This window comes from Lathamus discolor, chromosome 8, assembly GCF_037157495.1.
Source record: "Lathamus discolor isolate bLatDis1 chromosome 8, bLatDis1.hap1, whole genome shotgun sequence".
NCBI lineage: Eukaryota > Metazoa > Chordata > Aves > Psittaciformes > Psittacidae > Lathamus > Lathamus discolor.
Genome location: NC_088891.1, coordinates 4,178,330 through 4,206,329, shown reverse-complemented (window position 1 = coordinate 4,206,329; position 28,000 = coordinate 4,178,330). Strand labels below are relative to the sequence as shown.

General features: G+C 48.0%; 3 protein-coding genes across 13 annotated transcripts in view; 2 read left to right on the top strand and 1 right to left on the bottom strand.

The window, feature by feature from the left end:
• Positions 1-4,150, top strand: part of MEF2A (myocyte enhancer factor 2A) — an 88,985-nt gene extending 84,835 nt beyond the window's left edge. For all 6 annotated transcript variants that reach the window (XM_065688446.1, XM_065688442.1, XM_065688445.1 and 3 more), the window contains one exon: positions 354-4,150. In XM_065688446.1, coding sequence (XP_065544518.1) covers positions 354-711 — 358 coding nt within the window. In that variant the 3' untranslated portion in view covers positions 712-4,150. The remainder of the gene's footprint in view (positions 1-353) is intronic.
• LYSMD4 (LysM domain containing 4) lies at positions 8-27,286 on the bottom strand. Of its 6 annotated transcripts, XM_065688450.1 has the most exons (6): positions 27,270-27,286; positions 26,747-26,905; positions 25,472-25,659; positions 20,065-20,269; positions 10,562-10,849; positions 8-6,700 (listed from the first exon to the last, which is right to left on the bottom strand). In XM_065688450.1, exons 5-6 carry the CDS (start codon positions 10,832-10,834, stop codon positions 6,149-6,151), a joined length of 825 nt encoding a protein of 274 aa, XP_065544522.1. In that variant the 5' UTR covers positions 10,835-10,849; positions 20,065-20,269; positions 25,472-25,659; positions 26,747-26,905; positions 27,270-27,286; the 3' UTR covers positions 8-6,148. The 6 variants fall into 6 exon arrangements, with proteins under 6 accessions (XP_065544522.1, XP_065544524.1, XP_065544525.1 ...); XM_065688452.1 differs by lacking the exons at positions 25,472-25,659; positions 26,747-26,905; positions 27,270-27,286 and adding an exon at positions 21,326-22,128; XM_065688453.1 differs by lacking the exons at positions 25,472-25,659; positions 26,747-26,905; positions 27,270-27,286 and adding an exon at positions 21,142-21,257.
• On the top strand, positions 11,854-12,423 carry LOC136018968 (nascent polypeptide-associated complex subunit alpha, muscle-specific form-like). The gene has a single exon (XM_065688684.1). The coding sequence runs from the start codon at positions 11,854-11,856 to the stop codon at positions 12,421-12,423; it is 570 nt and encodes a 189-aa protein (XP_065544756.1).
• Positions 27,287-28,000: the final 714 nt, after the last annotated feature.

The window sequence follows — 28,000 nt, the reverse complement described above, 5'->3', positions numbered from 1 at the left end:
AGCCTAATACCGTGCACCAGGGAACATGTAGCGTAAGAGCAGTTTAATTTTGCATCTGCTGGTGACGGCGCATTGCCTTTCAGATTTGCTTCTCCGCTGCAAAGCACTCGTGTTCCACGGTGCTTGTTCCATTCTCCCACAGACAGGCTGTCCCCTGGCAGCTCCTTGCATGGGAGTCACCTGCGTGATGAACTTAAATGTCAGGAATTAGGAATTAATGCTTTTTCCAGCTTTATTTCTTCACCTTGAGGGTGTTGAACCGCAGGACCACACATCACACAGGCACATCGCTGTCACCTGCTTTTCCTGTGTCGTGTTTTCTCATCTCTGCCTTTCGGTTCTCTTCCCCCCAGTTCTGGCAGCCAGCTATCTCAGGGTTCAAACCTATCCATTAACACCAACCAAAACATCAACATCAAATCTGAACCAATTTCACCTCCCCGGGACCGCGTGACTCCCTCGGGGTTCCCGCAGCAGCAGCCGCAGCCTCCGCAGCCTCCGCAGCCGCCGCCGCCGCCGCCGTCGCGGCAGGAGATGGGCCGCTCTCCCGTCGACAGCCTGAGCAGCTCCAGCAGCTCCTACGACGGCAGCGACCGGGAGGACCCGCGCAGCGACTTCCACTCGCCGGTCGTGCTGGGGCGGCCTCCGAACGCGGAGGATCGGGAGAGCCCATCGGTAAAGCGGATGAGGATGGACACGTGGGTGACATAAACGTGCGGCGCGGCCTCCTCAGTTTTGTGTTCTCAAAGTGAACTGTCCTGACATATCTAAATTTATAAATAAGGACATGAAATAAGCGTATTTATATGTATATACATACATGCATATATATATCTCCACATGCATATATATGTGCTAGTGTGTGTAGCATACACAAAATCATCAGGCACTTACAAACTTCTTGCGTAGCGGCAGACGTCCCCGGTCAAACGTAACCGAACAATCCCGTAGGTAGTGATGGCGCCCGGCACGTACCTGGACTCGTTGTTCTCATCCTATAACCTGTTTTGCAGAGAAGCGTTGTACCCGCCTTGTAGCCCTGCCACACTAGATTGCAGAAACCAAGAGGGCTCGCCTGTAGTAACGTCCCTGTGTGTGTTATTCAAGCTGTATGGTTACTCGTAGTTAAGAAATAATGCTTTGTAGCAGCAGAGCAGTAGAAAAGCAGGAAGAAGAAAGCAATACTGTACATAAAATGACCTTTCTATTACCCCGCCGGCATGGGTCTCTATTGCAGAGGGTGCATGGAGAAGGGCTGATGCTATAACGAAATAAACCACAGAAAAACCCTGTTTTGCACGTGCAAAAAAACCCCTCGTGTATTGGGTCAAAGAAGTGATTTTTTTAATGAGTGCAAGAGAGACATAGAGAACGCGCATGAAATATTCAGAAAATATTAGCCTAGGAAATAGAACCTTAACAAAAGAAAATTAATATATTAAGTTATAATTGGGAGAGGTTTGACAAATTTGTTTTTACGTTCCTACCTTTGAAAAATATAGAAACGGATTTTAGCTCATGTATATTTTATATTAAAGAAAACAGTACCCTAACGAATCGAAGACTATATATAAAGTTATATACAGTACTTTTGAACACATTCTGCTATGAATTATTTATATAAGCCAAAGCTGTACGTTGTAGCTTTTTTGTAGAGTATAGTTTTATCTTATTTTGACTTTCTAGTTTTTGCTTTCAAAGATGAAAAGGAAAAACTTGCAGGCGGAACCTTGGGGGAAAAATAAGCCATGAACACTTCTATGTACATTGAAATTTGAGCCAAACTCTTTGTGTATATAGCATCCTAAATATATGATCACCTTTGGTGTAAGTACCTGCGTATTGTACGTTCACCAGATTAAAAAGTATATTTTTGTGGATTGACGCCGACTTGAAGAAGGGCGAGGTCCTTATTAAGTAGAGTATTCACTGTTTAATATTTACTATTTTGTTAAATATACTGTACTTTCTTTGGATTTTAATTATTATTAATATTATTATCCAGATTTTTCAGAGGGTGTATAAAGGGGTCGTCCCCCTCACTGGTGGTGAATGTGTGCCGTTCAGTTGTAATCTCTGTGCTGTATGGTTAAGCTTCATTATACATTTTATATATATGTATATAAATAGCAAAGTGGCAAAAAAAACCCAACCAACCCGGTGTTAAGTTCATCCTGCATAAATAGAAAAAAATCTGTTACGACACATTTTAAGGCATCATTTTGGAGCTGCCTCTTCTGAGGAGTTAAAAAACCAAACCAACAGTGGAAAAACTTGACCTGATTTCTCATGGTAGGGAAATGGCACGAGTCAGGTGAGCACAAAAGGTTCTTTAAGTTGGTAAATGGCTTGGGATAAAGCTTCAGCCTCGGGAGCAAACCCGCTGCTCCCCTGAGTGGGAAGGAGTTGCCCAGAGCCTGCGGTGGCACCAGTGGAGGAGGCTGGGGTTTGGCTTTGGATTGGGTTTGCACAGCCCAAGGGCAGCGGTGTCGCAGGCTGGTGCCGCAGGTTCCCTCCTGGGTACCAGAACCGGAGAGCACCGGCCTGTGCCGGGCTGGGGAAACAGGGTCCCTTTCCTGGTCCTGGCTGCAGGTCTCCTCTCTGCACCTTCCTGCCCATGGTAGTTCTAGTTCTGGGGAGACCCCGACCTCTGGCATCATCCCCGACATTGGTAAATTTTTACTTGGGCTTTAATTTTTGTAACCGAAACAATCACCTGATGCTGTAACTAAACACCCCCCCGGCCCCCGAGGGGTGCAGCCCCAGCGCTGTGCTCCCCTGGGCTGCTGAAGCAGCCGGCTGGACCAGCTCTGGGTAATGTAAAACACAGGTTTCTGTTCCTTTCAGCCCCTTACCTTGGGAAGTGTTGGCCACGGTGAGTTCCAGGTTTAGAGAAGCTGCTCCAAGGCAGTTCCTTTCCTCCTCACCACCTTTAAGAACCTTTCAGTGCTCGGGCCCGTCCCGTGGTGGTTCATTATTTATGCACATGTATGGACTTTGCTGTACATCCGAGTGGGAGTTCTGCATTCACATTTACTGTCTATTTTCTTGTGTGCCTTATCAGATGGCTTTGCTGACTGTATCTCAATAGTCTTTATTTCTATGCAGGTTTTTAAACAGTACTAGTACTGTTCTCTTAAAGAAAAAAGCTACGTAAGGGTTAGAGTTTGTATTAAAATTGCACCAATGAGTTAAAAAATATAATAATAATGATGATGATGATGATGATGATGATAATCTGTTCTTAAGAAGGGCGCAGGGGCCTGGTCGCACGGTGCCCCGGCCTCCAGCAGACCAAGTCTTTCCCCAGCCTCCCCGGGGCAGGAGAATCTCGCACCATGGAATCAGTGGGAATCCTGATTTTTAGTAACAGGGAACTTCACTTTTTTAGGAATTGTAAAAATGTTTTATAAGAAAACAAAAAAAAAAAAAGGGAAATGTCAGAGCACAGGGATTTCAACAGGTAAAAACCTCCTTTTCTCAATTAACTCTACTGACTGAAGTTGCAAGTGGAGCCGCTCCTCGCCTGAGCCCCGTGTAAGGTTTGTATCTGGTGTGAGCGTCACCTCCATCGCCAAGCTCACACCACGGTGTTTAACACCCGCTTTAGCCTTTCCTTCCACGTACAGGACACTACCGCATCCGAACCTGGAATTACTGTGCGCACAAGAAATACATAGTAAATAAGGAACAAAATAACTCCTAACAATCGATCCTGGGAAGAAGTTGAATTAGAATGTGAAAGAAAGACTTAACAAATGTAAACGTTTAAATCTTAGTAGAAACTTTCTTCACTTTGCTGTGCAAGAGAACACTGCTTTGCTATATTTAAAATGGCTTTTTTAAAAGAGATTTATGTATTTGGTAAATGTTTGTAGTCAACAGTTCACAAAGAAGCTGTTCACGGTTTAATGCTGATAAGCCGTTTGGCGGCACAAGCTGGACTTTGTTGCCATCCTTGAGACGAATCTTTTAAGAAAAACAAATAAGTTAATCTCAATTTTTTTCCCTGAATGTGTTGTTTTTTCTTCAATATACAATAAATATTCTAGTGAACTTTTTATCAAATGGTTAAGAAAATGCTAGAGGTTGTTGTAAAATATTTGTATCCTGCATTCACTGAAGTAAAGATACTGGCTTTTACTGTGTACTCCGGCCTCTCTCGTGTTTCAGAGCACACCTTCCCTTTGCCCCTCTCTGTGCATTCCTGTTGCGAACCAGCTCTCCCAAGAGCCTGAAAACAAAATGCGACTGAAATTGGTGGTAAACCTGCAGGTGAGAGGGTCCCTTACCTGCTCCAGGCATGTTCCATAGGCAGCGCTGCTCCATTCCGGTCCCTGCAGGACACCGTAAGGCATTTGGAATCCTTGGCCTTAGTGCAGCTCTGTGAGCCCCACTGGCAGAAAGCAGTGTCTGACCTCATGCCCGGTGGGGCCACGGTGCAGCATCCGCCCTTCAGAGGACACAGGTTAGCTCTGTCCAGTTCTGTCACCACAAAAAAGGCCCGAGCCATGGGGTGCCCCTTTGTGCTTTATTTGAGAACTTCCCCGTTTCCCCCTCAAACAGATACAGCTCCTTCACAGAAGAAAAACCCAAGTTTTAGTTCAGTATAAGGTACTTTAGAGTCCCCGATTACAAAATTAGGTTCCCGCAGGCCTTCCTGAGCACCTTTACGGAGAGCTGCAGCAAACAGGTTTTCACTGTAACAGCACACGGTGCTTCTTGTCTCGCGCCCCTCCCACGCTCCTGCAGATGCCTCCTTGGGCCCTGCCCTTGCCCCAGCCCAGCGGGGCTCAGTTCCGCACCGCACAGCCGGGGCAGTGGGAAGGATCCTGCGCTTCCCTGCAGAGCAGCCCCAAGAGCCCGCACCTCACTCCTGGGCAGGTGTCGCGCACTCTGTGCTGCAGAGCACCTTCAGGTCTGTTCTAGGAGAGCGTTTACCTGCAGCCATGGGCCCTGAATTTGCTGAATTCAGTTTCTGAGGCAAAGCTCTCCAAAGGCTCCTTTCCTGCTCCTCTCTGCCACGGAGCGTTTACTGACCTGTCCTAAACAGCACTGACCTTGCGCCTGCCAATGCCTTGGGACACCACGAACCTCTGCACCTTCAGTGGACGTTCCTATGAATTCCAAAGCCTGTGAACACCAATGTCAGCAGCTCACACAAACCTTTATCACCCAGCAGCTCCACAGTCCACAGCCTATAAAGGATTTGCACTTCTTCCTGCCACGAAGGTAATGCAAGGCTGCAGTCCCGGACCTTGCAAATCAAACGCAACTCGCGACACTCCCTGCTAACACAACCAAGGAACCTCAAACCCAGCACTGACACCAGGTGTTTGCTTGTTAGAGATGCACCATTATAGATTATTAGTATTAAAAATATAATACTGGCTAAACACCCCCCCCCCCGAAACAACCAGCCTTCGGGAAGGTTACTACAGACATACCCCAGGCCTAACGCTGCTTCGCTTCCTCCTCTACTCTTCGGCTATCTATCTGCAGTCATGCAGATGTGCTGGCTCTGGGCGAGTCACTGGCCTGCAAGAGATGCCTCTGAAGGAGCTTACTGATGGGCAGAGGTGGCCTTGAAGGCATGGAAAGGTGAGGTGCTGGTGGCAGCCTTGTGCCATTGCACACCTCGAGTAATGCACTGGAGGACTTTGGTTTAGAGTCAAGTACACCAAAGCTACCATGGGCTGCAAGAGCTAAAACTGACGGTTCAGAGAAAGAGTTGAATCCCCACTAATACTTGAAGCAAAAAGGGGGTTTTCATAAAATGCAAACAACCCCCAACATTATTAGCATTAATACTGAACTCTTTATCCAGCAGCAAAGGATTCGCTGCTTGGACAAGGCATTAGGGAATACCTGAAGCAACCACTATGAGTAGATTGCCACAAAATACTTTACTGTCCCTTGACAGAGCTCAGGGATGCTAAGCCAGCTGCCTGATGATCCTTACAAGCAACAAAGCATCCCGACTGTTCCACAAGCAGCACATTGCTGCACTTCAGTCAAGCTCAGGATCACAACACCAGCTACTTAAAAACAGAAATCACCGGTGTTGTTACCCCTGACTGTGCTCCAGTCTGTCCCTGCACTTGTGCTGCAGCGCCGGGCGAGAGGCTGCGGCGGCTGCCTCTCCCCTTTAGGACTTTTTATCTACAACTGAGCTCTGTGGCAATTTCCCTTCCAATCCATCTGCTGAACCGTTTGAGGTTAGTGTTGTGTTGGAGGTATGGGCCACCAGGCCTTGCGTTTTAAAATAGATGATATAAAATACCGGCAGGACAATTCCTATCAGGAGCATAATAAAAACTGCATTCCACCACTGGATCCCACAGTCCGCTCCATTGCTGGTCTCCTGCTTCCCCGCCTCAGGCAGCGGCCGCTCCAGTGCCTCCGGGCAGTACTCGGTGTTCAGCTGGACCTCGGCCTGCACCGCGTCCTGAATGCTCTTGTCAATCCCCTTGAAGTAGTCGCTGAGGTGTCTGCTCTCAGCACTGCTGCTCACACCCTCATCAGGCTCCCCTAAGTCCACAAGTGTCAGGCTGGGCTGTGCGGGCACGCTCGGGACTGGCCTCAGGTCTCCGCCGTTCTCCGTTAGCAGCCCATGGCTCTTCACAGGGATCTTGATGGACTTCAGAGCATACAAGTCCTGCTCCCGGATGAAGTTGTTGACACGTTTGATATCTGCAACCTACGGAACCCAAAAAGGACACGGATGTTAATGTAGGACATCCCAGACCGAAGCAGGAAGTGTGCAAGCAGCTGTCAGAAAGAAAAGCAAGCCTTGGCTGCAAGTGGCTTAGTGCTCTGCAGAGATATCCCAGCTGCTCCGGGGATGCTCCAGGTCCTGCAGGACAGAGACTGGCCCATGTCATCAAACCAGTCTTTAACCTCCTGTCATGCTTCGGTACTCTCATGGGTTGTACGTTGCTTAATACTTAATGGTTTTCCTTCCTTTAGCTTTCTTTACCGTTCTCTCACTTTCTAATCCAGGTTAAGGCAAGAAGAATCCTTATAACAGATCTTCAGTTTTCATACCTTAAACAATGCCTGTTTAAGGTGAGGACAACATCAGTACATGCAGGCAAAACCCTCCCCCTGCTCAGAAAGTGATTTTGGGGTGAACAGAGCCCTGTCTCCAGAACACACCAAGGTCTGATTGCAAGATCACCACTTGGAAGAGAGCTGTCGAGCTGCCACAAACACAAGCATCCTCTGCTCATGTCCCCAAGCACTGTCCCTTTCCTGCACCCCAGCAGCTCACATGGCTCATCTCTCCACCGCTGGTAAAAGCTCCCACTGAAGGTACATGTAAAGCAATAATCTCCATGTATGTATGATCATCTCTGGCGTGTGTGTAGTTCCCGTCTGTGACTGGTATTCCCACCCAGCTCATGATGCAAACAGCAAGCAGTAAGAGCAAGAAAGACCAAACCGTAAGTACAGCTTAAGTCACAAGGACAGCTGGTATCAAGGAAAACACAAACCTGTGCTTCTTTGTTTAATGTTACATGAAGAGAGAACAGCTTAATACAGTGTCCACTCACAAACACCTGGTAAGTACATGAACTTCTCAGCTGCCCTAAATCCTCTGTCAAAGAAAACGAAAGGGGTGTTAATGTGTGCAAGCAGCTCTCCAAAGCAGCCATGGAGATATGAAAGAACCTTGAGTTAAAAACAGAGGATGCAAACCAAAAAGCAAGACCTCAAAGCAAAGAAAAAGGTGACACGAAGGGGCTGAACCACCTCTGATGTACCACAGAAGAGACACAGTCTGCCCTTCTGGATAAAGTTGGATCTGTTCTGTTACAAGTGTAGTAAATGATGTATGAACTGCATCCTCTGCACCCTCACAAGTCTGAGGCTACCAGTGAAACTGGGGAACTAAAACCAAGAAAGCGCTTCATTTCCTAAGCAAATATGTGACTGCCACCAGCACCAAAATCATCACAGCTGAGGGCAAAGATGCAGGAGGTGCCAAGGGGAAGGCAGCCCCATTTTCCCCTCTCACCTGCAGGCTGGCCCCACAGGTTGGAGCCTGAGCACCAACCACAGGAGAGAGGAGCTGCAGCCCCTCTGCCTGCACAGCTGCTGCTCCAGCTCATATGGGTTATGAGGGAACCACACACCAGGCTCATCACCAGCAATCCCTGGAAGGTGGCAAGCCTGCCATGCCACAGCCAGAAAGCAAGACTGCTGGAAGGGAGAGATGAGACGAATGCCCAAGTCTCACATTTACTCTGCAAAGCTTGAGGAATCTGAAAATGGGAAATTTAATCTAGGTCCTAATCTGGTGCCCCTGAGGCTGCCTATTCAGACCCTTCACAGCTTGCCCCAGCATAACATGAGGACTTAAACCCTCTAACATTAGTTATGAAATAACAATCTCACCCAAAGCCTCCTAACTAAGGTGGTGCTTCAACTGTTGGTTTAGTTCCAATGAAAACGTTATTGGGACAGTAAATATCCCCTGCAGGGTCTGCAATCAAACACTGCCATGTTGTGCTAAGGCTCTGGTAACAGAAAGAGGAGCAGCACTCGCACAGAAACAACAAACAAAGCTGAGTGGAGGCATGCAAGAGCACTCGCCATTTAGGCTTATTTTCTGTACTTGTTTTTTGGCTGCAGCCTGCTCCTCCTGTCCCAGCTCAGAACAATGCCAAAAGCCAGGCAGGGCTATAAATGGTCAAGAGTAAAAATGAGAATTCTAAAGTGGTTTGCGTCTCTGCCAAGTGATCTGTAGCACACAAAAAGCTATCTGTGGCACCATCTTAATACCCCAGCCCCAAGGAGGCCCTGACAATTCTGAAACCAATGACAAGTTCTCAGTGATTTCAAGGAGAAGCTCCTCCTGGATTTTAAAACACAATCACACGTATTAGTGGCTATAGCTCTTCCTCACTAATGTCCCAAGTAACCTTTCAGGAGCTGCTTAATTGTGCAAGTAAAACATGAAAACTCATCAGTGCCAGGCTGTAAGCTGACAAATACACCAATCCCCAGTAATAAGGATTTCTGTACCCCCTCAATTTACCTGGAACAGGTCACCACTGCCTTTTCTGGAAGGGAGGAGGGAGTAGGGCAGTTTTTCCCCCATGGCAGCGGAACACTGATGACCTGGTCACTCCCCATTAGCTTCACCTTCCCCACCTGATGAACCCAGCAGCCTTCATCAGAACAGAACAGATCCACCTGTGCATGCCAGCGCTGAAAGGCTCCTGGGGGCCAGAAAGGGGGTAGAGGGACAGGGATGGGACTTAGTCCTCCTGAGTTACGGAACAGGGGAAATTTTTATGCCATAAATCATGAGTTGTTCTGAATCTTCCCCCTTTGAGTTCACTGAGCTGCTCTGATTCTGCACCAGTAGCAGTAACAACACAATGGCTACTGCTCAGAGATGAGCAGAGACAACTACAAAGTCAAGTGCTGCAGCTCTGAGCTCTCAGGCCCTCCTGGTGCCAATCAAGGCCTATTCAAGTCCTACCAGACTTGCTTCTCCACTCGCATCAGGCTTGTCAGCAGAACCTAGAAGGGTTTCTTTTCTGTTTTGTTTTTGTTTCTAAGGGAATGGGAGGGGAGGAATTGTCGCAATCCCTGTAAGCCCTCTTGCTTCAGCTGCACCACACAGCTGTTGTGTTAAGCAAGACAGTCTGCAGTAGTATTGCAGCAGTTGAACCAGTGCCGTATCATTATCCCTATTCAGGTCCCTTTCCAATTGTTTGCATCATGGAACTTTTTAATCACAGTCTAGCTTGCAGATAAAGGAGGCTCTAAAAATACAGCTTTAACTGCTAAACAAGAGGGCACTTTTAATGTTCAGATCAGGTAATTAAACTTTTCAACAGCTTTCCTATGAAGTGCTCTGCTTTGGGACAAAGAAATGTGTTTTGTAGTTTTGTTGCAACCCCATGCAGAGGTGCTCCCCTCTGCCTGCAGCTGCTGCACTGCACACGCTTCTGGGTACAACAGCAATCAAACAAAACCCACATGGACTGACAGCACCCAGGCTCCGTGACCTGAACTTTGGCATCGCTCCTTTGCCAAGTCCACCCCTGTTAGACACAGGCCTCCCTTGCAATATGTTAAGCTCATTACTTACAAAAAAATAAACAAAACCACCCCCAAACCAGGTGCCATCAGGGTGGTGTTTCTTTGTGCTGCTCAGTTTCTAGAACTGTTTGCTCCTTGAGAGCAGGGCTCTGACCCTTATTTCTGCACTCAGCTTCCTACTTTTTGCCGTCACTTAAATAACAAAGTACAAACCATGACTGCTACACTGCACTTAGTCACTCAAATTGAAGAGGAAAGCAGGTCGCGCAGGGTGTGAGGTCAACGATACCTTCCTAGGCTGCTAGGTAAAGAACTCTTGGGTTTTGCCTTTCTCCAGCTCAGTTTTACACAGATATTGACCATTCATGAAAGACACAGGGCAAACGCTTTGCAGTGTAAAAACCACTAGACAACAACACGCCTTCCTGTAATTCTGGAAGCTAGGCTACACGCAAAATACCTGTAAAGCAATTAGACCCAAATAAACAGAGATAGCTCTTACTTTACAGCCATACTGCAGGGCCAGCTTGTTTAAGTTATCACCCTCCGTAATCTCCCGTTCCAGAAGTACCACGTCTCCAACTCTGGCCCGAGAGGTGCTGCATCGCTGCTGCTCCTTGCCCCTTGGTCGCAATTCCATAACGTTGAGTTCCTCCTCTGATGACTCCTCTGAATCAGAGCGGCCATTGGGAAACACATAGACCTGCCTGCCTGGGTAGTTATGGATGGTGACAGGAGCCTGGAAGGATCTTGTCTGGCTCTCATTCAGCCTCATCTTTTACACCAGCACCTGGAACAGAAATCACACGATGCGTTTCCTTCATACCAGTGTTTATTTCTTAGCATGGGGAATGGATATAAAGCACACTCACACACAAAGCTTTCCTTCCACCCTATCTTCTCAAGGCAAAATCCAAAAGCCGCCATTCTAACAGCAATATTTCTTCAATAATAAGTACGTTATTTTCAGACCTTTTTTGATCTACCCATGGACAAATTTCTACATAACACTATGCTGCTCCACATCTTAAATACTACTTTCTATAACTTTATTAAAAAGCAGGAGTCATTTGAGCCAAGCGTCCTTAACTAGGGTAAAAAAAATCATGGAACCACAGCAGATCTCCCACCAATGCACACTAAAAACCAACCAAAATCATTCTTCGTGTCGCCTTTCCAGAAATCCCTGGTCCCTCACACTTCAAGAACCCACATTCTAATGTCATGTAAGTGCACTGCTGTGGGATTTGGTTGGTTGGTTTGACATAAGGACAGCTCAAGCTACACTTAATTTCAACCTGAATGACAAGGTTGCTTTATTGCATTAAAGACAAGAACCTGCCTGAGCACGGTGCTTAATTACTGCTGGGCCTACAGCACCGACTCATTAGGAAGCTGCTTTTTTCCCCTTCAACCCTCAGCTCCACAATCTGCTGGTGGGTCAGGCACGGGTAACAACCCCCCGCATTCCCACAGCACTCCACTGACCACATTCCCACCGTACTCATAAGGCATTCCCATGGTGAAACCACTACCCCGTTGTGCCTTTCCCCAGCACCGAGCACGGCACCCGCAGCCCGCAGGCAGGGTCACAGCTCTGAGGTAGCGACCCTTGGCGGGACCTCTGCCTGTTGAGGAGCTGTGAGCCGAGCGCCCTCCTCAGAGCCTGCTCTCCCCACGCACTTCTCGCTTGTCCCCAGGGCGGGCCAACAGCCCGGCTCTGACGGCCCCATCCCCGCACCCCCGGGGGCCGGCCCGGCTGCTGCCCCGCACCGACACCAGCGGCCAGCAACCATGACCTCCTACGGGGCATCCCCACCCCGGGATCCCGGCGCCTCCGTAGGGCACAGCGAGGCGGCGGCCGCCCGGAGCTCGCCCCAGCCCAGCGTGAGGGCCCCGCTGATCGCCTCAGGGGGGTCCCGCTGCTCCCCTCAGCGCCTCTGGGGGGACCCGCTCCCCTCAGCGCCTCAGGGGGGTCCCGCTGCTCCCCTCAGCGCCTCTGGGGGGTCCCGCTGCTCCCCTCAGCGCCTCTGGGGGGTCCCGCTGCTCCCCTCAGCGCCTCAGGGGGGTCCCGCTGCTCCCCTCAGCGCCTCTGGGGGGTCCCGCTGCTCCCCTCAGCGCCTCTGGGGGGTCCCGCTGCTCCCCTCAGCGCCTCAAGGGGAGCCCCGATCCCCTCAGCGCCTCAAGGGGGTCCCGCTCCCCTCAGCGCCTCAAGGGGGGCCCCGTTCCCCTCAGCGCCGGAGGACCCGGCCCCCGTTCCTCGGCGGGCGGACTCGGAACCAGACCCTACCCCCTTCCCCTCACCCCCACAGCGGCCAAGCCCCATCGCCCGCAGCGGGCCCCGTCCCGAGCCCCCCGCACTGACCCGCGGCTCGCCGGCCATCGGCCACACGCACCAACCTAACCCAGACTCTCGCCTAGCCTTCCTCCCATTGGCTAGCAGTGCCGGAAGGCGGGACCTTGAGCGTCACCTGGCCAATGGGAGTCGGCCAATGTGGAGCGAGGTTGGTTGAGAGGTCAGCGCTGGAACGTGTCGGGGGAAAGGGGAGCCGCGTTTAAAGGGACCGCAACCCTCGGCCCGGCTGGCGCGGGACGTGCGCCCGAAGCGCGCGGAGCAGCGGGGGCGCGGTGTACATCCGTACAGCCCGACGTGTGTAATGCACATCATATATACGATATGTCACTGTAGTGCACATCGTCCCGACTGTACGTACAGCTACAGCACCTCAGTCACCTGTCCCTGCCCATGGCCAAGGGTTGGAACCTCCCCAGCCCAAACCGCTCTGATTACATCGTCAATGCATTGATCACACACACCTGGAGCCCATCTATGGTAGACGTGGCCTAATGATGCCAGATTGGTCAGTCCTGGCCTTGAACGCAGCAGGGCTCGTGAGGGCATGTGGACACCACTGCCTTCCAGCCCTGCTGTCCCAGCGCTGGCTGTGGTCGGTGCCTGTGGAGCGGGCGCTGGGGCTGACGAGGCCCAGTCCACGTGGGTTTGTTTTCCTTGGCCCAAACTGACTCGTGGCTTATGTTTAAGAAAGGAGCTCAGGGGAGATCTCTAACAAACTCCACAGGCAAAGCTTCCCTGGGCTGGGGGTGGAGGAGAAGCATTTCCTCGTAGCTGTCTGCAGGAGTTACCCAGGCCCCGCTTGCCCCAAGGGCCATCATGAAGATGTGTTGTGAGAGGCAGCCACGGGGCTTTGCACAGAAGCGAGGGGCTGCTGGACACTCTTTGCCCTCAAGGAGACGGACAAACCTACTTTGGAGTTAAATTCAAGCTGAGTGGATTTGCTCGCTATCCTTTTGCCTTGTGCAATGCGGGTGCTGGAAGCAGGGAAGGCAAGATGAGAGAGCCCCATCTCAGAGCCATTGTTAGGATTTCCTTCCCTCCATCCCTGGGCCCGCGTGTCTCAAGAGCAGATGATCCTGGGGCTCAGCCAGCTTACGTCCTTTTGTGACCCAACAGACAATGGATTTAGTGTGCTGGAGAGGGCTCTGCAAGTGTGGGGGACGAGACGTGCCAAAGTGCCTTCCCTAAGCCACTTGTAATCTCTCTGTGACTATTGAGGTTCAAAAGTTACGAGCAATAGTCACGCTTTCTCAAACAAATACAGGTTACTCAGGGTAACCTGCTCAAACCTGGAAAATACAACTGCTGAGGAGATCTGGAAACGTGGGGCAAAAACCAGCCTTTGCTGACAGAGCTAAGTCTGGTTTGGCTTCCTCGGCCTGAACTGTCATTTACTGCTTAGTACTTTTCTAATTCCAGGAAGAATTACTCTAGATCTCATGGAAGGACACCAGGAAATATAGATGGGAAATTGCTTCACCTTCCAGATCCTTCCAGAATCCTTGTGAGAAGGTGGTTTTCTCCCAGCAGGAATGACTGTTTTGTAGGTGTACTGGTGTTGGCTCTGGGCTAATTGCAAGGATGATGTCATCATTCCAAATAATTGGAATACTTTTGTAAACAGATAGGCTGTGAGAGCTGCAAAGCCTCAGACAGGGGAAGTCTGTCTGAGAGCTGAATGGTTCGGTCATCGTCCACATTCAACCAACCTAAGGGTCATACGTCCACTGAAGTTCAAGAAGAAATCCTCCTTTCCCTGACCCGTGGCAATGCAGAGGGCAACGGAACTGAGAAAGTCTATGCATTTTCACTTAATCCAAAGTAGCAATGATGCTGGGCACCAGCCAGCATTCACATCCATGCAAGCTCCTTCCCAAGGGAATATCAAAGTTAATCACTCAGGGATAACAAATCAAAACTTCAGTGAAGGTCTTGGTTGGGGGTTTCCAAAGAGAGTGTAATTTAGAACAGGGCTCTCCCCTTTTGTCCCTGTGATACCCATAAGCTCTTGCTCAGCTCCGGAGCTGCTGTTCTCTTCATCGCTTTGGTTTTGTCCCTCTTTTTTCAGGCTCACTTCAGAAGTGTTGATGTGTCAGGCACATACTCCTTGTGTGTTACTTCACTTCTCTTTAAGCAGCCTTCTAAGCTCTGCAATAAAATCTCTCACTTGGATTTCAAATCATTCAGTGCTAGTCTGCTTTCCACCCTTGGGAAACTAATAACTTAGTGTGCAACCTGCAGAAAGCAGCTCCAGTCTCTCTTGCACTGGTATCCAATTAACTCTGCCTAGAGATGGGCCATTTCACACATCCATGCACACGCTGCTCCACGGTGCTAACTGATGCTCAGGCAACAGCTGCTCAGGCTGGCACCTGACAGCTTCCAACTGTCCAGGACTCGTAGGAGTGGAAATCGCAATTCATAAATCACCAGGGCCATCATTAACTGCGACTTGATCCATAATTTGGGATTAATAAAAGCCAGTCAGAGTGAAATTGTTCACCCATTTCCTTCACCACATGGGCTATTAACAATAAAAATGTAGAATGTGCAGGCAATAAAAGGTGAAGGAGGGGACCCTCACAAGTAGAGAACCACTGTCCTGAGACCATGTACAGCACAAGTTAAAGAAACACTTCTTTAGCCTCTGCTTCTTAATATCAACCAATTATTCCTGTTTAGTGTCGCATATACAGGGCAAGGCTCCTACACAGCACTGCGAGGCAACAGGAATCTGCTGATACCTTTGATATTGCTGAATTATAAAAAAGAAAGGAAAGATGAGTTTCCTTTCTATCTTTAATTCGCTGTTTCCTGGTGGGAGACTGGGAAACCACATCCACGTTCAGCAGGACATGGCGTTATAGAAATTACGATGCCTCTATTGCAAGTAATTTATAACTGCCGGGCTTTGCTCTCAGTTTGGGCTAATGGAGCATGACCGATTGCAGTGAAGTTACCCCCTGTGTGAAGGCAGAAGTATGAGCCAAATACAACAAAATAATACTCTCCCTGGTGTCTAGAGAGACTAAACTACATGGGTACTGTATGTGCATTTGGTTGAATTATATACACAGCAAGAAGTTTAAGGGGTTGTACAGTAGGCACACAATGCAGGGAAGAAAACCTCAGTTAAATTAAATTAATTACACGTATGTACTTAATATACTTAATTAAGCTATGGAGGTTACTCTGAGTGCATGTCTGCAGGTAGCATTGGGTTACACCTTTCCTCTTTCACTGGTTTCTCCTGTTGGAAGCATTTGTCTACCTCACCAGGTTCCAAATTTAGCCCTGGGCAACTCCAGATAGGAGCACTGCTCTGGTTGCTGAGTGCTCTGGAAGGGTCTTGGGCTGACACTTAACGCTCTCAGAACAAGCTGACAGTTTAGGTGGTTGCAACTGGAAAGAACCCAAACCCTGTGTGTGTGCTGCTGACAGCCAGCTTCACGCCTCAGCTGCAGGGCATCCGTGGCTCAGGAGAGACCCAACCTTGATACAAGCCTATGCCTCCTGTTCAAAGGTACACCCAGCAGCAGCAATGTGACACCCAGACCACCCCTCCAACCAGCCACAGTGTGTGTATTCATACAATAGACAACCAGCTTCATCATTCATCTCCAGCTCAGACACCAAATTACTCCCACCTATGAGGACTGTGTCTGCAACTTTCTCACTCTTAGGAATGAGACTTTTATCTCAGGAACCAGAATGCGGATCTGAACAGCACTGCTGTCTCCTGGAGGAGATAATGTGTGTGCTCAGAGACCTAGTTCTGTGTTTGCCTTCTATCACGCAGCACCATTTGGCAGGGGCTGCCTGGTTTATGTGATAGCAGACACTGAATTACTTCAGAAAAACAGAGACTTATTTCTTCAGTAAAAACAAATGACTAATTAAAAGTGGTTTTAATTTAGCAGTTCTTATTTTCTTGGGATCATGCCAAATTCTGGAGTCTATACTCCACACCCTGTCCTTCTGGAGGAATTTGGCTAGGGCAAGCGCTGTAAGATTTGTTCCCTTTCCTCTCCCTTACTCTTAAAATCCCTCCTCCCCCTTTCTCCTTTCCTGCAACTGGTAAACTGTGAAGAACAGGAATGTTCCTGGGAAGAAACTCAGGCAGAATCGCATTCAGAACAAGTCAGAGATTTCTTGCATAGCTGAAGCATGTGTTTGCAATCCCCAATTGCCAGTGCACATAACCCCTGCCAGCGCATGTTGCTCCCTTCAGATGTTCTCAGAGGGCTCAAGGCAGTGTCCAGGGCAGTCTGTGGACAGTGTTTAGCTGAGGCATTGCTCCTCAGCCCATCTGTTAATGGTGCCAGAGCAATAAAGGTTATCAGTGAAAGGATGGCAAAGAGCCAACCCTACCCTTCCAAGGAGCTGTGTTAGTGGTGGTGAGAACCATTGGTCTGCACAACTCCCCTAAGCCATAGACTGGCTCCATTTGGGCCATGAAGAATTTGGTTCCTGCTACCAACCTGTCACCTTCAGGCTCCTTCTGGGACTGATGTTCTACAGAATTAGCATGTGCAGCCCCAACAAAGTACTGCTCAACAGAGAGGGACAGAACCATGAGAACCCTAATTGATGTCCAAAAGGTAAATTGTAACTGTTGGGAAGCTGCAGATAAACAGACAGAAACTACAGCTTGTTCTCCCCTCTGTTTGAGAGGTGCCACTGATCCGCAGGGAATCTTCCGAGAGGTGTCATTAAATGGTTCAAATCTGGAACCTGACAGGGCCAAGAAGGATGGAAGCTGGAGGCTGAGGCAACTGGTTAGAAAAGCACAACTTCAGTGTATTTGTGAGGAAGGTTTCTCCTTGGCACAGTGTGGAGCACAGGATATTACAGGAGCACAAAGTGAGTCCTTGCTCAGGCTGGTGCTGATACTGAGGCAGGTTGATGAAAGCATCACTTGTCTTTCCAATGACCTTATCATGTGAGCTCAGCCTGCCAAGAGCTGTCTCTTACTCTGTGCTCCCTGTGGTCTGAGCCAACAAGCCTGGACATGCTGTGCTGATAGCTGATATTGTTCAGCACATGGAAGTGTCTGAGTGTTGCACATGCATCCTTTGAGAGCAGGACGATGACACCTCTGTGCTGTGCTCCTTGCTGTCTCCAGTTCATCTCACTTCCAAACATGCCCAATCTGACTTTGCAACTTTTGGAATATAAAACACCCCAGCAAAAGCCCAGAGCTCATGGAAGGAACAGAAGAGTCTTCCAAAGCAAGATCTATGACTTCAGTAGTTGAGAGGCTGTGCTGTGCTTAGCCTGGCTCTCCTTCACGCTTGCCAGTAGGGTTCCCAAGTCTTTACTCGTGCGTGGCAACAATAATGAGTAACACATGGGGGCAGCAGCAGGCTTTGGTTTCTTCTCATTCTGGGACTCTGCTTGTAGCATCCTTGGAAGGGTCTTGTAGAATGGAGGTGCTCTAAGATTTGAGGGTCACTGTGCTGGGCAAAAGCCCAGAGTGACAGCTACAGCTGATCAAACCATGAGAAAAGCATTTCGTAGGACAGAGGGGCTTTGTGGCCTCATGGGACAGGATGTCAGCACTGAAACCTGTGCTTTTGTCATTGCATCTGGTCCTTCTCCAGTTCCTGCAGCCCCAATCCCAAGCAGTACTGTGCTCATGTTACAAGGCACATTCAACCAGCAGACAGTGACAGCACTGTCTGCAGTAGCAAATACGGCTGGGTTGAAAATCCCAGGCTCAGTTCAGATCCCACTGCATCCCACTGGACAAGCCTTGCTGAGCTTGTTGCACTACAGGCAGGATAGAGCCCAGCATGTCCCTTTCAGAGAGGTGAAGTGAATAAAATAGATGCTCTTCTCTGCACCATGAAGAAAGATGTGGGGGATTTATCTGATACCAGTTACTCTCTTGGAGACTCTGAATGTTCAGGTAATAGGAAAAAGCCTTGATCTTGGCTGTGAAGGTCTTAAAAGCCAAGTGTTCAGAACATTTAAGTCAGGGAAATGGCCATAATTTCAATAGCAAGGCTCTGGAATTTTCTGGCAGAGCTATTTCTGGAACAGGATTTCTGCTGTCCTGCTCTGGGTGAGCAGAACTTCAGGAGTTGCTTGTACACCTGATATTTGCCTGACTGACATCAGTGCTCCCTATCATGTGAGTAATGTGGCAGCTGAGTGGTATCAGCCCAAGTCAATGCTGGAAATGGCAAGAAATGCAAACAATCCAGCAAAAGTCAGCCCAGTCACTGGAGATGATAGTCAGTTAATGATAATAAAAGAAGGGAAACAAAACAGCCGCATGCTCCATGAGCAGTTAAAATAAAAATCAGATATCTGCCCAGATAAGAAAAGCATTTTGTGTAACCGAGGCTGCTACTTTAATTGGGAAGTGCTGTTAACACAAGTGCTGACGGAGGCGAGTGCAATAGCACAGCAGGGCTGCTGCAGATCTGCAAGTAAACAGCTGAACTGCATCTCTCAGCTTCAATCTGCGAATTTCTAAAGCCAAAAGAACAGTTTTAAATGTAAAACGTCTGTTGGAGCTCATGCTTCAATTGGGCTGTGTGCCAGCACATGCAAAGACTTAGGGCATTAAGAGTCTCGTTTAGATGAAAAGACAGTGGGGAGTCATTTGGGTTGGCTAGTAATATACTGAACTATAGCAGGATCTGCATTCATTCCCTTTAAACCAACTTGTGCAGAGGAAAATTGGGAAAACTAACATTTTATCACTTGTAATTGTTACAGCAAAAGCTAAGGGTAAGCATGGCCCTGATAGAACTCCTGTGTCCTGTGCACAGCCCAACAGAAGGGTCCCAGCCCCAAGCTGGCTCTGCCATTTCAGTAACTGGACTGTGAAGCAGTCCCTGAAAATGCCTGAAACCAATAACTGACCACCACTAAGGACATAAGAGCTGCTCTGTTGGCTGTTGTTTTCTACTCATTTCAAACCATAATCTCAGACATCTTTTAACTACAGAGTAACAAGACAGGTTTGCACTTGCCTTGTTCTTACAAGGAACAGAAAGTGCTTTATAAAGCCACAGCCAAACGATGCTACAGTGATACCTCGGCTATCACACAGGGCTACAGGCAAATGAACTGATTCACCCAAGGCTGCACAGTGTGCCAGCACAGCCTAGATCCCAGCTTCTGGGAAACTGGGGTGAGCATGCATTAAACAATGAAAGATGTGTCTGGCTGTCAATAAAGACTTGGAAAAGCTGCAACTGCAAAGTGGGAACAGTAGCAAAGTGACACAAACACTGGCAGCATGATCACCAGGTACCAAACAACACACAACTAGCCAAATCAGCTTCTTGTCAGGAAAAGAGCGAGCAGAACAATGGCTTTTACTATGTGGGCTGTGTCCCTGCTGGTTAAGGCTGCAGCTCCCTGCACAGGCAGGCCTTAGATGGACAGACTGAGAATAATTATCAGGAGTCTATGCAATCCTTTGCTGGGACTCTTTGCTGCCAGAAGCTGTTTTACAATATTTACAATATTATTACAATATTTACAATAAAATTAAGGGCTTGACCCTCCAGGCTGTGGAAGCCCTCAACCTTTGCATGCCCACAGAGGTGGTGGGCTGGCAGCCAGGGAGCTGTGGAGGTGGGGGACAGGCTCATGGGTCCACAGTCCAGTCTCACTGTGTAGACACAAACCTTATGGGGAAGACTTTGTAGGTCCGAGGCCTCAATGCAAGAAGGGAGTTTCACCGTGGTCTCCTCCATAAGAAGTCGGCTCTGGGGTCATGCTCATGAGAAGACTCTTAGTGTGGTTTGTGGGTGCATGGGAGCATGCTTGGCCTTTAACTCTGCCAGGACTCCAGGGATGCTGTGCCAGAGCCCTGTGCTGCCTCTTGGAGTGCTAAAATCAGAGCAAGTACAAGAGAAAAAAGGGGGAAAAGGAATGATTAGAACAGTTAAAGTGACAAATGAGCAGATGAAAGGTACAAAGTGCTCGCAGTGGGACTTTACCAGCAACAGAATGAATACCACGAAGAACCAGGCAGCTGTGGATCAGGTAACCCCCCAACCCCATTCCTTAAAATTCAAAGCACACAAATGCTGAGGTCCTGCTAAAAGCAAAGCACTGTCCCCTCATCTCATGGTTATGTGCAACCCAGAGCCTGTAGATAGCAGCTATAGTGAACTGACATGAGCAACAGTAGACAGATTGAATTTCCTAATGGAGAAAAAAAAAGATACAAGCATGTTGTTAAGATGAGCACTAAATCTGTTTATTCTGATTCATTTTGTTTGACTGTGTTTCCCGTAGGAAACATTAAAACTTGTTGGGATCATATTAGCAAAAAAACAGAAGAGCAACAAAGTTGATAGTTTAGTGTTCAGGCAAGCACTGTGCCAGTCACTGAACCAGAAAGCCAGAGTTTGCTCAGAGGCAGACACTAAGTTGAAAAGGAGTTTTGATAAGATACTTTCGGGAAGCAATCTTGGAATGGTGTGAAAGATAGATGGGAAATGGTGATGCAGAGCTAAGATAAGCAATCGGGAGAGAATATTGCATGGTTTGGTTTCTTTTGTTGCTTTCTCCCCATTCTTCCCTATTTATTACTAGAAGAACAAGTATTTTTGCCTGTAAAAATCTTCGTGCCTAAAGAGGTAACACTGGGGTGCGCTCCTGCACCAGTGCTGAACTTCTTGGTAGCTTTGCTTCAACTTGCTGGAGAAAATTGTAGTAAAACTGTTAGCTATGGCTCTCTATATGATCAACATTACCTTGACTTTAAGCATCTACATTTAGAAGCTCCTTGCTTGTGGGGAAAATATACAGCACAATGGTTGCAAGTTACCAGAAAGCTGCTCCCACCAGCTGCTCGTTGTGGAAATGAGATCAAGTCCCAGATGGCTGCAGGACACAAGCCATGCTAGCCAGGAAAAGATGCTGTCAAACATGAGGCACCTTCAGAGGTGAGGAAAGCCAGGACAGCTTCTTGGTCCAGGAGATAAACCTTCATGCCTCGTTTAATAGATGTGGTGCGTTTACAGATGTTCCCAGAAAGGGGCAGTAGAGACCAAACCCACACAAGGAATAGAAAGACATCCTGACCAGGGAGAAATATGAAGAGAGAGAATTATTTGCAATGTTTCTTTTCCTTGGCATACAGAGGCTCCACCATGTGTCCAGTCAAATAAAAACAATGGGACTGGTATAGGGGGAAATGGGGCTGCTTGATAGGGCACAATAACCTCAATCCTTTTTGATATTGCTTCCTTCACCTGCTTTTCAGAAGAGGACATTAATGCTGCCCAAGTGTGAATGTTGTGTGGGTGGCAAGAGCTGGCACAAGGGTGTGCAATCATCGTGGAGCATTAGATAATGCAGTATTTAACACTTATGTCACTATAGCAGCATGGCAGCCTTTGAGTTGGCTTGTTAGCCAGGGGGAACAATAATAATTTGGGAGAGGTTTTCTGTCAGGCTCATGAATATCGAGATCACAAATCATCACTAACACAATTTGGCTTCCGCCTAAATTGAAAGCGAGGAGACAAGAGAAAAAGGGGTTCTTATAATATCAAGATTACCAAGTTCATGTTGTTGTGAAGGTGTGAAGCAGGGAAGCCCATCCCTCGACCACCTTTACAATCTTTTCAATTCAGGCTCTCTTGACCCACTCAGAGTTAATTCTAGTGCTGATTCAAATTGCTGCCTGAAGGAAAAGGCAGTTACTTACCTGGAGTAAATCCCATATGTTTTACTGCATATTAGCCATTTATCACAAACCTGGGCAATTGCTTTATGCCATTCTCTTGCACTGTCAATGCACAATGGAGGGGATGACTTTGCTGGTGGAGATACATGCAGGAGCTCCAGTCATGGGGCAATACAGGCATAAACCATGTAGTCAGTCTCTTCCTTAAGAAGTTTCTGGACTAAAAATAAGATCTGAAAACATGAAAGCAAGCAGGGGGCAATGTGAGGTGAGAAACCAGCTATCTGCATCAGAGGAGCTGAGGCAGTAACAGCTTTATCAGAAAACCAAGAACCCTTTCTGGTCCTGCTCTCAGCATAGCTCAACACACCAGCAAATCTGGCTGCAGACTGAAATCTTGGCTTCTTCCGGAGCCAATGGCAAACATCCTACTGGCTTCAATAGGAGCAGGACTTCATGCCAGATCTCGTGCTTCCCATTCCTTTGCCGTAGCCATGAGAGCAACTTCCCTTCCAAGGCTGTTTCTGCAGCTAGGACCTTCAGGAGCAGAGCTGTTCTCCTTGCAACCTGAGAAGTATCAATGGGAAATGAAAGGTTTCTTTTTAACAGAAATGGTGACTGCCCTAGAGAACCACTTGCTTAAGAGTTATGGGGCTCCCTGGAGCCCCATTTCCTTCTCTCTGAAATTTCTCCCTTAGGCTTTAACTGCCCAGAGGGCTCAGAGCAGCCCAAGCACACAGCTTTTGGCTGTGATGAAATCACCAGTGAGAGAAGTGGTATGAGTTGGCTTGCAACACTCATCTCTCCCAGCCTTAACATCTCTCATTCCATATCTGCTGACATATCAGAACCTATACGTAGGTGTGACTTACAGCAAACAGGCAGGAGAAGACTAAGTTGGCTCATTTCTGCTTTTGTCACAACAGGGTTGATGTCTGTTGGAGGAGGTGAAGAAAAGGATGCTGGAAGAGCTGCGAGCTGACCACACAGGGCTCTAAGTTTGCTCTGGCACAAGCATCTCTCTGCTGAGATGAGCATCTTGAGATCTCCAAGCTATTTGTGAGGTGGCAAGGTCATGGCTCTAATTTCCTGCAAATCTTTGCTTTCCTTGGCAAAAGTCAAGAATTTTGTTAGTGAAATCTTGGTGGGTGTTTTGTGATCAGTCAAGCACAGCAGATTACATTCCTGGAGGGTATATACAGGACCTCCCGTCTTCTAGACATAGTAAAATGAGTCTGCTTGCTCCAGAAATTCAGGAGTCACCAGCATGGTGCTGACCACCTGTATTATTTCTTAGGTCACACAGCATGTCTACTGGACAGATTGATGTCTGTACAGCTGACTGTTTGCGTATCAATTCTAGAGGCAAAGGAAATTCTTCAAATCCCAGAGCACAAATGTGCACTGCTACAGAGAAGCAGGTGGAGATGTGCCAAGTTACAGCTCCTCAGTTGCTACCCCTGTAAAGAATGCCCTGCAAAGAAAACTGGAAAGTATTTCATGAAAGAGCAAAGATAATACAGGACTATCTGGCAAAGGGTAGAATTTAATATTAATGGCTTTTCTTCAGTCACTGTATTTCCTGTTCCTAACTTAACCCTCTAAAACCAGCAATGGTCAGAGAAGGGCTGAAAACTTGTGCACATCCTAAAGCTCTTTCACTGAAAGATCTCAGAGCACTTTGCAAGTATTAGGGACTGCTGAGGGATGGCTGTCACCTGAGGAGGCTGCCCATGTAGCCAATGGGCAGATGCTGCTTTGGCTGCAGAAGCCAAAAGTCGAAATTTGGCTTCTGCCCTGCTCTGCAAGAACATCTTCCCTTTTTGTCTCTCAGTCCATCACAGGAACACAGGAAACAAGAGGAGCTTGGTTCCCCTTGAATGCAGACTCCAGATTCAGTGTGAAAAACACTTCCTCATGGACATGGACAATAGACAGATGGCTGTGATGTGCCTGGTGTCATTTCAGCCCATCAACCACTTTAGGATCTTGTCCCTGGGGATCCTCAGGGTTATCACAGAATCACAGAATAGTTAGGGTTGGAAACGACCTTAAGATCATCTACTTCCCACTGCTAGGGTTGGAGATTGCTGATGGCTGTGCATGGCTCAGTTGCTGGCATATCTAAACATATCTGTTAAACAACAGCACATTGAAGTTTGCTTTGCAAGGGAGCTGGACTAACACCATCTCCCCACCCTTCCCTGCCAACTAGTACTTGCCTGGAGAGGTCCAAATACTAGTCAACACAGATAAGAGATGCACAACATGGCTCCTCTGGTCAGAAGATGCCATCCACATCTTCTTTTAACCTGGCAAAGTACCTGAATTACTGAGCTGACTTGCCAAGAGAGATTTAGGCTGGAAACTTCTCTAGAAAGATGGCTCTCATTAGGGGCTGAGGCCAGCAAAAGAGCACAGTGCTGGCTTGGGCACAGAGCCGGGGAGAGAAGCGTTAGTCATCCCTGCCTCGGGTTCGGCCCTTCGGACAGTCTCCTCTCTTGGAAGATGCACTGTTTTGCCTGTCTGATTGTTGGCAGAATCTAATGAGCTGGTTGAAAATTTTCCATCAAAACAATATTTCTGTTTTGCAGAAGACAGTTTAAAAATTGTGTGGAAAAAATTAGAGAAAAGAGCCCGGGTTTTGGCTGATATTGTCAGTCAAAAAAAGCCCAAACTTTGAGATTTTGTAGCCAAAAATGGAAGTATCTGGGGCAGGCAGGGGAAGAGGGTGAAGGTGCCTGTCAAATCTCAGTGATACCCTGAAAAACATCTAAGAAAATTTTGACAAATATGAGGATGTTTTTGTCATTTTTTTCCCATAGTGAAAGATACTTCTGCTTTAGAACCCTTCTACAGGGAGGCTCAAGCACAAACAGGAAAATATCCTTTTTCTTTCTTATACATATGGCTATAGATGCTCCATAGCTTGTAGTATAAGCATAGGCAGTAATTCCTCCAGAGAGATACATAAGAAAGACCAGATCTCTCACAGAAGCTGCCCAAACCCTCTATTTCTCAGAAACACACACACACAGCTGATTCTGCTTCGAGTTTGTACAGCTGATGGAAAGCCTTGATAACCTTGCAGTTGCCTTGCATACAAATAAACTGAGCCATTGGGACAGCCAGGGAAAAGGCATTGCTGGCAAAGGAAGGTACTGTGCACACAGCTGTTGCAAAACCATCCGTACTTAATAGTCAGCCAGCCACAGGCAATGTTGTTGGTAATAACATTACAGGGAGAATGGCACATAAATACCTGGGAACCCGCAGAAAGCTGTTTTCCATCTTGCTTACACAATACTGTGGTTTTTCCTTTCCATCTTTAAAATCGTTTTTTCAGCAAAACATGGTTGAGAATAAAAGAAAATGGCTGGAATCTTCCTTACCCTCTGGGAAATGTGACTGACGGCGTTTCTTGGGCTCAGTGTCACAGTCCCCTCCTCAAGGTACTGTTGCCCAGTGTTGTGAAACGATGAGGGGAAGAAGCTATGAGTGGCAGCAGTCGGCATCTCTGGGGGCCTGAAGAGAGCATCAGTCCTGTAGTTCAGCAGGGCCCTCCTTCCTTGACATGAACCTGGGCATAAAGCAGAGGTGACAGCGCTGAAACTAACACAGCACAAGTGGCACAGAAGGTCTGTGAGAAAACCAAGATGTGACATGTTGTTATTAGGCAGTAGGGAGCAGGGGAGGTTCAATTTATAGTGATTTCCTAAGGAACTAGACCATAATTCTGGGCAAGATTTATATTTTAAACAACACTTAATTTTTTTTTAAAGGCCTAATTCAATCTAGATGTGGATTTTTTGCCTTTTCCTTAATGAGAGCCGCACTGGGGGAAGCAGGCTCAGAAGTACTGACGTGCCCTGGCAGGGGCTCCGACTGCTGCAACTCGCCTTGCTGACAGCCCGAGCTCGACTCTCATCCCACGACAGCCCCGGGGTTACAGTCCCGGCGACTTCCACCACAAGCAGCTCTGGCTCTGAGCCGCCCAAGTGATAAAAGACTTCTTGTGCGATCATCTCAGGAGGAAAGTTTGGTGCCAAACAAAGCTGCAGTCTGGTTGGGTCTTTTTGCCATTAGAGACAAAATCAAGGGGAAAAAATACAGGGCTGGGGAAATAAATGGAAGCTGCAAAATGTTCAAATAACTTCTTTTCCAAGAAAATGAAAAAACCTCCAAGAATGGCTTGTCTGGCTTTGCTGGCCAGGCCGTGGTTGCACTGATCTCTGTGCAACCTAAAGATCCTGTTAGAGGACACCCCCTTTTCAGCCATTCATCGACAGTCTGAATAGTTTCAGTGCCTGTCTGCAGGATGGCTGTGCAATGATGTAGTATGCAGTGACCTTACAGAAACCTGTCAATGATCTTTCAACAGCTGATGCTTTTTGGGGGTAGTGGAGCACAGACTGGCGTGCTACCAGCGCTCTCCTCCTGCTGAACAAATGAGCATTTCCCCCTCTGCCAGCCCACATTTTGAGCAGTATCCAGGCTCAGGGTTGGAACTTGCAGCCCAGTTTCTATAAGGGGCACCTCTGAAGTGATGTGAATTTTACCCTTTACTACTTCCAATAACAAAAAATGTGTCTGAGGATATGAAACCAGTGGGGTATATTCCTTTCCCTCCCTTGCCAGTGCAGTAACCACAGTACAAGCTCACTTACTTGATTCAGAAGTGATCTATGCTCATCTCCATGCCTTTTCAGGTTGCTGCTGCCAAGATCTCAGCTAGTTGCTTTGGGAATCTGCCTTTTCACCAGGACCACCTGCAGTCTGCAAGCTCTTGCGAGAAGGACAAGCATCCACACGTCTGGGTGTAGATTCTAAGTGCACAAAGAAAACTGAATCATTATAAAAGACCTCAGAACAAGAACCATCCAGAAAGCAACAGTGAAACCAGTCAGAAGTACTGCAGGAGTACCATTAGAAAAACAGTTTCCCAAAGGGCTGAGATTAAATGCACTCGATCAGAGGGAGGTAATTTGTACAGACTGCTGAGGCGGCAAAGTTTCTGGTGGGTGAAAAGCAAGTTTGTGGTGGACAAAGCAGCTACAAGCACAGCAAGAGGGGAAAAGGACTGAGCATGCAGGGAAGTAGAGGAGGAAGGACAAGGCAAGCATCTCTGGAGTTGCTGCAAGCCCCTGAGGCTCAGGAGAGGCTGGAGATGCTGAGGATGCAAGGGCTCACCTGGAGAATGAGCTGTGCCAGGAGCTGGCCCCACACACTGATGTCCTGTGGGCTCTGCCATGGCGAGCATGTGGAGTTGCTCTCTCCTGAGGTCGAGGAGGATGCCAAGGCCTGTGACATGACCCAGACAAGTCACACTGGAGACTCCAGCTCCACCCAGGCCACAGAAGGATGAAAGGATCAAACACCCAAACAAGAACCTTTCACAGCCAAACAAGAGGAGCCGAAGGAAACCACAACTTTCAAGCAAACTCAGCTGCTTCTCTGCAGCCCAGCGGTCAAGGCAATACCTACCCCAGGCCACGCAGACCCAGCCAGCGTCTCGGCTGTGGTAACTCAGAGGGAACACATATGCAAGCCCCAGACATCAGCTGCAGGACTCTGCTAATTGGGAAAGTCTGTCTGGGTGTCTGGCCACCATTTGGCAGACACAGCAGCTCTGACAAAATAATAAATGGTACAGTGCAGCCTCCAGGCATTCTTCATGGGGTCTGTCACATGAAAGTGGCATGAAAGGAGACGAGGCGATGCAAGACACATGGAGGTCAGCTTTGGAGACTCTCTGATTACATTCTGAGTAGTTACTGCTAAGGGAAGTTCGTGGTCCCTCTCTCCTTATATACTCTCTTGTTTAAACTCTCCTTTTATAAACAAAATTCTTCCCATCCAAAGCTTCAGTCCTGCTTGTCCAAGCCAGTTATGCTCTTGGAAAGTCTCTCTTCAGGCAGACC